Genomic DNA, 11,721 nt, shown 5'->3' on the forward strand with positions numbered 1-11,721 from the left:
AAAAAAATACATACCCCACCTTTAATCGGTATCGGCCAGTGTGGTCTAACCTTGCTATCGGTATCGGTAAAATTGGTATCGGTCGCCCTCTAGTCAAAACAATCCCTGTTGACATGGATCTGTGAAAACGACTAAAAACATTGTATTATGCATGCCAATATTTGCATTTTCAGGCCCCAAAATGCCATTGTCATGTAAATTAATGGCCAAAACACATAAAAGTGACCAGTTTTTAGTCGAAAATGGCATTGTGCAAATGGCCCCTGACTCTCGCATTTCAGGTGTTGAAGTCTTTACTAATGAGCTGAATCAGGTGTGTTTGATTAAGGAGACATGCAAAATATGCAAGGTAGTTTCAGGCTTCAGGAGCGTGGTTGGGAACCACTGTACTTTTGAATTCAGATCCACTGATTGGTGAGGCCACTAAATGATAGGGAATTCATTGTCATGTTCGTGAAACTAGTTTGAGATGACTTTTGCTTTGCTATGATGGAAGCAGGCACACAAGATTGGTAAATTGTGGCCATGATGGGATGCACATGGTCAGCAACAATACGCAAATAGACTGACTTTCAAGCAATGATTTATTGGTATTAATAAGACTAAAGTGTGTCAATTACACCACCGCTAGCAGCCTGAACTGTTCACACATGGCAGGGTTAGTCCATGGATTCATGAGTTCAATTTTGAGATTCATCAGTTTGAGTTACATAGCCTTTCTGTCAGCTCACATAATCTGGCTCATCTCCATAGTCATCTCTAATCTAGGCATTTCCGCCTGCAGAAGTGCTGCTCACTTTTTTGGCACCAAAGAGTAAACTCTTAAAATGTGTGAAAGTCCCAGGAGATGTTGTGTAGTCGTTTGTGTTTAGCAGCTGGTCTGGTCTCCTCTTTGATCTGAGCTCAGTAGCTTTGACAGGAACAGACACCATGCAATAAAACAATGAATAATGATGTGTTCTGTTGTACCCTGCTAATGTCTGTCACAAATGTTTTTCTCCTGCCCCACAATTGTTGTGACCCTTTTGGTCAAAGAAAATTGCCCGGCAAAAGTTCTGTTAAGTTTGAATTTATAGTTCTTTGTTCTGATCCAGGGATTTAAAGGGAATTTGTAAACTGCGCAAAGAAGCTTTGGTAAACTGATCTTCTCGCATGATTGCCGTGTTGCCAGGTATACTGACTCTGACTTATTTTGGAAAGACTTTATTTCAGTTAATCCTTTTTTATTCTTCCTTTAAAAACCCTTCCTTTATTCTTCCTAGAAAATTTGATTCATTCTAGGTTCTTCTGAATTCATTATGACCAGTAGGGAAAGTGAAGTCTGGTGTTACTTATCAAACTGAAGGGCCATGGATAAATCCAGCAACCTCTGACTATGATCAGACTGGCGTTGCTAATGAAAAAATAGCTGAAAGTATTAAAACACAGCTGTTTTTAAATCAGAATCACTGTGCAAATGTATTAACCACTTGCACTTGCAGAGTTGCAGGCAGATCAAGTCAACTATGGAATCAGAATTAAATTATATTAGGCAACACAAGCGACAGTGGCCATTAGTGACAGGATACAGATGTGTCCAGTGACACGACAAAGTCGAGAAAAGTTTATGCAAATGAGCGGCAGTTTTTGTAGCAGCTACCGAAAGGAGAGGTGTGATCTGCCAGTAAGATGAAGAACTTAATCATATCAGTAAGTGTATGTAGTCATTAAAAGCTTTTCATATTAAAATAAATCAAGGCTACCGCTGGAAATGGGCACCAGCCTGCAGTATTCGCCATTCAATCTGTAGGGCTGAATGGTTTTAGGGATCAAGACTGGTCGGCCTGTGGTGTTCAGCAACATGGTAGGACATCTGGGAATGACATTTATAACTCTTATTTGGCAGCCAGTAGTGGGAACGCCCACTAGCGACCTAACTGTCAACTACTGGTGCCGTGTAGTGAAAAGTCACTGACTATCAACGGGGCGTTATGTGTGACCATTCAGAGGAGGAAACTAGGGAGAAAATTATGTATTGTTCTTTGAAGAATTCTAACTGTCTTACAAGAACATTATGGATGTTCTCGGTCATGAATATCATTGTTGGAAGCTTTCCTCTCTAGAAAACGAGAAGAAAGTTGAGTACCTTATTTACCTACATCTAAAAAGTTCAAAGTATTAATTTAAGGGTACATATAAACTGGGTCATTGATGTATATGGATTTTCGACAGGCCAATTTTAAAATACAAAAAATTAATACTATCTATTGTAATTGTTCAAACATTAAGAATGTTGAGTACACATAAATTCATATTAACATTTTTAATTAAGGGATTTTAGTTTTTTTTCATCTAGATGAATTGGTCGTAGCCTTAAAAAATGGCATGTGGTGCGACCATGATTTATATTAAAATTAATTCATTTCCTTAGCATGCTTAACATTTTTTAGATGTTCTCAGTAAAGTGTTTAGAAACAAAGTATTTTTGTAAATAATGTTTTTGTAAATAATGATCTCTTATTTTTGTTCTATAATTTTCAGAGTTGCCTTCTTAAATGTAGTTAGCAGACTTATTTTTCCTGTAAATTGATAAGTGCAAATAGCTATAGATTATATTTACTCTGTTAAAATAGCAGGAATTTCTGCTGCAATTATCACCTCAGTATTGTAGTACATTATAAAACAATATGCAATAACGTATTGAGTATAAATTATAATTTTAATTCAAATTATTAAATGGATGCCACCTTATTGGGACAATAAAGCCCTCCCTACACCTACCCTAACCCTACCCGATACTTTTTCAACTTTTTGATTGATTTTTATTGAAAATAAATGCTTTTCTGATGTGATATGAGATTTGAAAGATAGGGAAAAAAGTTCGGCAAAAGGCGTGTTCGAACCCGGGTCGATCACGTCAAAAAGACTGAGGTACATGCTTTACCATCTATGCCACTGGAGCTGATGTTTGACAGCCGTCTTTTGTAGTGTTGACTAGCCCAATCACACGTTGGTGGGCGGAGTTAGTGTAAATAGCCTCTGCCAACAAGGCGGGCTATTTGCACGTAGTGTAAATAGACACTCTGTTAAAAATCTATTTAAAGAGACGTGTGAAAAGTGCAGCATATGGCATTAACTGCAGGCATTTCTTTAGCCCCAGTTATTTCTGAACTTTGCCCAATCTTGGCTGCTCAATTGACCCTTTGCCATGAGTTTGATTAACAGACGATCTGACCAATTATAACGCTAAATCCGTCATTTTTGTCCGACAAGCAAACCAGACAAGAGAGTAGATTAACATCGGTGGACTTGAACTTGAAAAAATTGTGTGTATTGACGTATTTTCACGGTTGAAACAAGATACCTTCTGATGTTCATTCATGTTTATTTTGTGCTAAAACTAGTTAAGATGAAGAGATGATCGGTTCGTGTGCCGCTTGAACTGAGGCGCTACAGCGATCTGTCACGACACATTAAAGAGCCACAAAACAGTATTTATTGTTTGAATTTCTAAAAAAAAAATAAAATAAGACAAATTTGAACGCTCTGAGACTTTGTTCCAAAAGTAACCTGCTCTGTCTTGTATGTCACCGTCGTCTTTGCTCTGCGATGTATTTTTCACTGCACGAGAACATGATGCGTGGCATAAAAGTGCCATGGTTTGACGGACATAGCAACAGTAACTAAGGGGGCGGGTCTTTGTGTAGGGTCAGTTTAGAGTTGCTGGCTCAGGTTCTGAGATGACAGCATGAACATCGTTCTTACAGTAGAAGATGACATCTGGAGTTTGTGCTCGACTGCAGGGTCAGAATTAACATGCTGCCTATGGCGAGCATTTATTTTACTTTGCTTGGCAGTGGAATCTGGTAAATTAGATTAAAATAGTTATTATTAAATAAATAATAAATTACTAATAAATGCATAATTACCTAACTAAAATTACATGCTCTACATTTTTTGGGGGGCATTTTTTCTCATATTGTACAAAGATTAAACATAAACATGTCTGAAATGACCTAAATTGCTTAAAAATCTATTCCAAATTATACTAAAATAAAGTAATTTATGTATATAAACCATCAATTGAATATAAAAGCGCAAAAACTGCCAATCTAAGACATATATATAATGGAAAACACACTGCAGTGGTCGCACCACGTGATATTTTAAATTCAGTCAAAATTTACAGGCACAGAAATGGCCACCTAAACAAAAAAAGCTAGCTTCCCACAAAAGACCACTATTAAAATTATAATAAAAATAAATACTTGTAGAAATAACAATATTCATTGTTTTTTGAGGTCATACCACATGATATTCAAATGTGGTAACTACATCCCAGCCGTTAAAAAGGTAATTTTTTTCCAAATGTGAAAGATAGTTACAAACATGCTTGATGCTTCCATGGGTCCTTGGCAAATTGGTATATGATGCAACGTCCTATCTTTGAATGGATTTCAACATAAAAGTCCCAAAATGGTAGTTTCTTGATGGTCGCACCCCATGATATTTCATGAAATGGACATTCATCGGACAAAGTTTGTTTGTATAATATGATGGAAATATAAATACAAATGATTTGCAATTTTATACAGGATTACAAAACACTTTGGAAATCATGCCAAATAGTGCAGAACATTAATCTGAATAAATTTAGGGCAATTTCAAAGATGTTTCCAAAACAGCAGTTATGGCCGGACAGTCGCACCACATGATATTTTGACACTTTGAATAACAGAAAAATTGCAAAAAATTAATGTTTTTTGAAAAGTTAAAGTGAGTACATACATGGGAGAGGTACTTCTTAATTATATATGGTAACTTTTGTATGCATTTAAACCAATTTTTAACTGAAAAAATGCAATCGGACAGAAAATTAGGCATTGACCCAACTACTAATATACACCTTTTAGGGATAGGTAAGGTACAACTTTGTCCGTTTAAGGAAGCTGTTGTGCCCCTAAAGGTACAATTTTGCACATTTTTCTGACAGTGCAGGAGGTCTTGCATGCATTACTGTGTTTAATGCAGAGGGTTAAAAAGAATGCCTCTAATTACATTATGCAGACGCACTTCCGTGTGATCAGTTTGTGAAGAATGTTTGTGACCGTGCCCTTCGTAGGAAGCTTAAGCATCTTGTCTGTGGTGAATCTGGGTCCAACTTTTTTTAATCAACCTATTAGGATGGAATTTGAGGACGTGGCATTGAGTAGTTGGGACTGCAGTCATTGTGCATCGCCAACTTACTGAGTTTTTGCATTGTGCTGCTGCCACATGATTGGCTGATCATAAAATCGCATGAATAGTAGGTTTACAGGTGTTTCTGAAAAAATGAGTGTATAAAGTGCTGCATTTCAGCTGAATGATTAAGATGTTCAGTAAATAATTATATTTAATAATAATAATATTATTAACCACAATAAGCAATTATTCCACCATGTAATTTTCAGTAGCCCCCAAAAGGTTTTGGATGATTTAGTGAAATGTCGTTGTATTACAGCGGTGCTTTATGATGCGAAAGATTGAGTTTTAAGAGTTTCCTATAAACACAATGTTTTACAACCACAAAATGGTGCAATATTTTTTGACTTCATTATCAACACTAGATTTTTTTCAATTTTATTTTTCAAATTTTGCTTAAAGTGTGCTTGTCTTGATTTAAAATGACACATTTTTGCTAATATCACTTAAAATGTAACTTAAGTACTTTTTGAGGCAACTGTAAGTCATTGACCTAATTTCATTCATTTTTGCCCTAAAGCATTAATATAGAAATCAGGGGATTTGTCACATGCATGTAAACAGCATCAGATGTTACTTAGCCCCTTGGTGCACTTCTGAAATCTGATTGCACTGTAAAAAAAATTCTGTAAAATTTACTGTAAAAAACCGGCAGCTGTGGTTGCCAGAATTTTACCGTAAAAAATACGGTAGCAACGTTTTAGGTTTTACGGTTTTAACTAAATTTACAGTTAAATACCGTAATTTCATTAACTGATATAATGTTAATATACCAACCTATTGAAGTACTGAAATCTGTTTTGTACCTTTGTAATACACTGATAACCACCAAATGCAGGTGGTGATGAGAAAGTCACATGATGAACCAAAGCCCATCACAAGCAATGTTCAATACAGTTTTTCACTGTATATAGTAGGGGAATTTACCGTTAACCATTTAACAGGATTTTACTGTAGCATTTTTACAGTCTTTTACCGTTAAATTCACGGTCATTTTTTACAGTGTGGATATGTATTGAAAGTTGCCCAGGCTGGTAAAGTTTGTAGAAGTGCTAGATAGTCAGTGGTGAGAAAACAGTCTACAACAGTCTGTTTGGAGTAAGCCCATAAATCAATCTGACAGCATGAGTTAAACATTGTCTGTGGAGACCACAGTTGTGGGGATGTTTCTCAGAGAGAACAGAGGAATTCTTTGAGAAAGATTCAGAGCATAAACTACCAGATTATGGTGCAAAAATCGTTTTCTTAATCGGTAGCTTTTGTCTTTTGTTGAAACATACTTAAAACAAGAATAAAACCTGTTAAACAAAACTGTGTAAGATAATAGAATATGTATTTTAAATATTAGTGCATTTTGTTTTGTGGCACTGGCAAATCATTTTTGCAGTTATTTTATCACTCAGAGACCCATGTGCCAAAATGTATTATTTATGTTTTTTTTTTTTTTAGTAAGCCACTGGATATACTGAATGACGTCATACATATTTTGTTAGGTTTTGAGGGTACTAAAAAGTTATAACAAGTACTTTGACTTCTTTGAGAAGTCTGAAAGAGCTTATTTTGTTGGCCTTTCCTGTGCATTAGAAGGCTGAAACATGTATGTTTATCTTCATTAGGCTATGCTTGAAGTCCGATATCATTCTTGCAGTGTGTCTCTGAGGACAGGCCGATATTCTGCCTGTGAGGAGGTTTTGCAGTGCTTGCCAGAGTGGTTCTTGGTGTTCTGCGAGAAACCCAGCTGAACAGCCTTAATGACAATCCCTTATCCAGTCTGACACAACTTGAGAACATCTGCTAGCAATAAAGGAGGAATCCCACAGTTTAATACTTAGAATTATGGTTTATTTAACAGAAAGAAGCCAACAATCCTCTTCAGTTCATTCAGGAATGTTTATTAAATATAAAAATCAATAAAGCATGGGAAAAGTAGGCTGTCAATACAATGAATTTACTTCATTTAATTTCTGTTTGTCTCTGCAGGGAAGATGTTTAAGTCAGTGCCAGGAAAACTGATCAAAGAGGTAAGAATTTGGATGTTGTTTTCTGTATTATTTTCACTTTTGAGGCACAATGAAATCAAAACGTACTCTATTTAATTTTTACATCCACTTCATGCTGGCTACCGCTGGTTCAGGCCCCACACGGAGAGGTTTAAAACACAAAGACAAAAAAAAGAAATCTATTACCAAAATGTAACTTGATCCACCCCATAGCTAAAATCCTCCCAATAGTTAGCTCAATGATTTAATGCCAGTTAACCCCTTAACTGTCACCGTCCCACCTGTGGGACGCTTGGCACTCTTTTTTGTTGTTGTCCTTTTTCTCTATCAAATATTTTAGTAATAATCATAAATCATATATCATTTGAAAGCTTAGAAGCCCAAGATTCATCCTGTGAAAACCATTTTTAAATCGGACATTGTGTTACCATGGAAATGGTACTTTAAAATCTTTTGGCGGTCTCCTCCCCCTTACATGCCGATGTTCTGGATAGTAAACTTGGCCTTCAGTCTCCTTTCACTGTCAAATCCTCCTTATTAAAAGTGTGTTCCAGTGGTGTTTCAGTTCACTGATTCCGTATTCATGTTCAGTTGGGAATATTCAGGTAACATTTGACACAAATTATTATCCTAGGAGTTGCCTCCCTGAAACTCGAATGCAGGGTGGCGAATCAGAGTTGACCGTAAATGGCAGTTATCCCAGCCTTTAGATTTCTTGTATCTTATGGGATGAAATAACTTTAGTTGTTTTGCATCAGGTGTAAATATAAATAATAGAATAAAATATCGGACACATCTGTCTTCTGATAAAGGACAAATACGAGTTGTTTTTTTACTTTTTAAATTTCTCACAAAATTTGAAAAGCGTAGAATGATTTTAATATGACTTGATGTTTATTCTTGCCGATTTTCTCCAGAAAGGGCAAAACCTGGAGCCGTTTATCCAGTCGTTCTTCAGTTCCTGTGAATCCCCCAAACCCAAACCCAGCAGACCTGAGCTCACCATCCTCAGCCCCACTGCAGAAAATAATAAAAAGGTGTGTTCACTACTCAAAACACACTTTTATTTCAATAAAGGCTTTTTCCTTTCTTTCGGAAAAATATGGTCTTAGAATAGTTCTGGTTGCGTTTTGTTTTGTATCTTGTTAATGTATTAGAATCCTTTACATTTGAGAATTTCATATGGACAAAAATTATTTTCTGGTTGCCAGTCTCTACAAAAGTACATTTAAAACCATTGTAGCACATGTATATCTTACAAAAAAAGTCTGAACACATCTGCTCAAAACACAATTTTTCATAACTATCTGCACTTTCAACTGAAGATCACTTAAGCTTAAAAAATTGCTCATTTACAGCAAGGGCAGGGACATTTTCTCAGCATTGATCATATTTATATTAGCCTTATTACTGAAAAGATCATGATTTTTCTTTCTTTCAATTTTTATTGAATTTATTAAATTGTGAAATATTGACGTTTTGAAGTCTTTGAAGGTGCAGTTCAAATATATTTTTGGGCTAAACCTTGTAGGTGATTGAAAGATGTATCAGTACAAACCGTACTTAAATCATAGTTTTGGAAATCCATCATTCAAAAATAAAGAAAGAAAGCAATCTTGAATTGACTGTCATGTCGTCTGTGTTATTTTCAATACTGGAAATAACTTTTCCACTCATGCCATTTTAGCTGTTCAACGAGCTGTACAGAAACAATGCCAATCTGCCAGAGGGCCTGGAGAGAAAACACAACCAGAACTACTTCATGGAGCTGATGGAGGTTGATGGACTATATGACTACATGATGTACATAGGTAAGTGAATGTAACTAAACTTTTTTTTCATCGTAACACTTTAAAAAATGTGTTTTTATTAATATGAAGTATGATTACTAAAATTAGAGCAAACACATAAAGTATCTTTTCAAAGTCTTATTAAAGGAAAAGTTCACAAAACATGAAAATGTACTCATCTGTTTGATCTTATTTTTTCCAAAGAACACAAAAGTAACAGCTCATGATTGGCCCACGCAAGTGTGTCCATACGACTCGTGCACGTTTCTCCTGAAGTCACATGACTGGTTTGTTTTTTTTGACTCAGGTCGGGTGGTGTTTCATATGCCTGACTGGCTGCATCACTTTCTGAGCGGAGCTCGTATTCTCTTGAAGAGGACACTAGAGGCGTATGTAGGCCATTATTTCCAGGTCAAACTAGAGCAGATCATGCAGGAGCATCGCCTCGTCTCTCTCATCACTCTGTTGCGAGGTTTGTGTGCTCCAACTTTATAAAATCATATCTTCAAGTTCTTCAATACCTAATAGCCGTTATACACTCTAAAAACTCAAATATTGCCTAAATGCATCATAAACAACTTCTGCATAGACAGACAGAAAGAATAGCGGTTACAACCCCAATTCCAGAAAAGTTTGGACGTTTTGCAAAATACAATACAATTCTCTTTGACTTCTATTTAATTGACAAAAGTACAAAGAAAAGATTTCCAAAGTTTTCACTGACCAACGTAAATGTATTTTGTAAATATAAACAAATTTTGACGGCTGCAACACACTCACACAGGCTAAATAAAAGTGAAAAGGTTATAGAATATCCAAGTTAAACTGTTTTGGAGCTGTTCACAGTAAGCATGTGAACTGGTAATAGGTCAAGGTATCATGTTTGGGTATAAAAGGAGTATCTGAAGTCTTTGCAAGCAAAGCTGGATTGTGGCTCATCACTTTCTGCCAAATTTCACGAGAGAAGTGTGAAACGAATCGCATTTCTCAATGCAAAATCACAAAGAATTTAGGTCTTTCTCCAACTACCATACATGATATTGTGAAACGATTCAGAGAATACAGAGAAATCTCAAGTCTGTGTAGGGCAAAGCAGGAAAGCTCAGGTGAAGGTGCTTGACCTTTGAGCCCTCAGATGGCATTGCATAAGAAACCGTCATGCTGTGGTGTTAAATATAGCCACATGTGCTCAGGAGTACTTCAGAAAGCCACTGTCATTTACCACAGTCTGCTGCTGCATCAAGAAATGCAACTTGAATCTCTGTTACTCTAGGAGAAAGCTATACGTCAATTCTATGCAGCGATGCTGCCGGGTTCTCTGGGACAGAGCTCATCTCAGATAGTCAAAAAGACAGTGGAAATGTGTGCTGTGGAAAAACGTCCCAGCTTTTCTGGAACTGGGGTTGTAGTTTGTTCTTGGATGCATGCCATTAGTACCTTATCTGCCTTATTTCAAGCACTTCCTTCCACTTCACTTAAACATACAGTCTCTGACTACTCAACTCGAGAACTTCCAATACTCGAAATGGATCCAATTGATCTGCAGCCTAATAGAAGGGATGTTTCAGGCAGCTCTCTATCCCAAAATGCAATTACATTTGTGAAGTCACAGCAGTTCGTGCTTAACCCACACAGCTCTAGTGTATGATAAGGGTTTTACATCAAGTTGTTTTGGTTTATTGGATGGGTAGATTTGTCGTCTTCAGCTGATCAGTTCTGCACCTCTGCAGATGCGGTTTTCTGTGAGAGCACAGAGGAACGCTCTCCTGAGGACAAACAGAGACGAGCCAAGCAGACCTTTGAGGAGATGATGAACTACCTGCCAGGTGCCTCATAACAGCTGCAGCTATCAGCCCCGTTTAAAGGCACATTTTTAAGATCTTGAGCACATTTTTAAGATCTGTTTATGGTTATGTGTTGTCATTTTGAAGGTTCATTTAAACCAGTAATAAATACAAATAATAATATATACCTAACCATATAATGGCGTACAGTTAGCATTTAAAAGGAAGGAGAAAACACTTGGTCACACTTTATTTTAAAGGGGTCATATGATGTTGCTAAAAAGAACATTATTTTGTGTATTTGGTGTAATGAAATGTGTTTATGCGGTTTAAGGTTCAAAAAACACATTATTTTCCACATACTGTACATTATTGTTTCTCCTCTATGCCCCGTCTTCGCTATTAACAAACCATTAACTACGACTTTTGACTCCTAATTTGCTGCTTATTAATAGTTAGTATATGTGATTTATAAGTACTAATAAACAGCCAATATGTTAATAATAGGCACGCTAATAAGCAGCTAGTTAATAGTGAGAATTGGTCCCTTTACTGAAGTGTTGCCTGCAAATATTGTTGGGCGATTAATCAGCATATCATGTAGTCTTATCACGTTGACCAAAATTTTAGATGAACATCCCTAATTGATGTGTGGTGTTTCTCAGATCTGCTTGGGAAATGTATCGGTGAGGAAGCGAAGTATGAGGGCGTCAAGATGCTTTTCAACGCCATTCAGCAGCCACTGCTCAACAAACAGGTCCTCAAACGCTCTCACTCTCTGCTAAGTTGCCGTTTCTCTTTCATTGATCTTTTTCACGGATCTCTCATTTGCTCATAGATGACGTATGTGTTGCTTGACATCGCTGTCCAGGAGCTGTTCCCAGAGCTCAGTGAGGTAACGCTCTCCTGCACCACTCACACTGTGAC

The 11,721-nt window shown here is 36.7% G+C and overlaps 1 protein-coding gene across 1 annotated transcript in view; it reads left to right on the forward strand.

The window, feature by feature from the left end:
* Nucleotides 1-11,721, forward strand: part of LOC107731514 (sorting nexin-14-like) — a 55,173-nt gene that overhangs the window by 42,623 nt on the left and 829 nt on the right. The window contains exons 23-29 of the mRNA XM_016542617.1: nucleotides 7,201-7,241; nucleotides 8,138-8,257; nucleotides 8,908-9,031; nucleotides 9,318-9,482; nucleotides 10,741-10,836; nucleotides 11,460-11,551; nucleotides 11,633-11,689. Coding sequence (XP_016398103.1) covers nucleotides 7,201-7,241; nucleotides 8,138-8,257; nucleotides 8,908-9,031; nucleotides 9,318-9,482; nucleotides 10,741-10,836; nucleotides 11,460-11,551; nucleotides 11,633-11,689 — 695 coding nt within the window. The remainder of the gene's footprint in view (nucleotides 1-7,200; nucleotides 7,242-8,137; nucleotides 8,258-8,907; nucleotides 9,032-9,317; nucleotides 9,483-10,740; nucleotides 10,837-11,459; nucleotides 11,552-11,632; nucleotides 11,690-11,721) is intronic.

The sequence above is a fragment of the Sinocyclocheilus rhinocerous genome, unplaced genomic scaffold (genome assembly GCF_001515625.1).
Source record: "Sinocyclocheilus rhinocerous isolate Xijiao unplaced genomic scaffold, SAMN03320098_v1.1 scaffold819, whole genome shotgun sequence".
NCBI lineage: Eukaryota > Metazoa > Chordata > Actinopteri > Cypriniformes > Cyprinidae > Sinocyclocheilus > Sinocyclocheilus rhinocerous.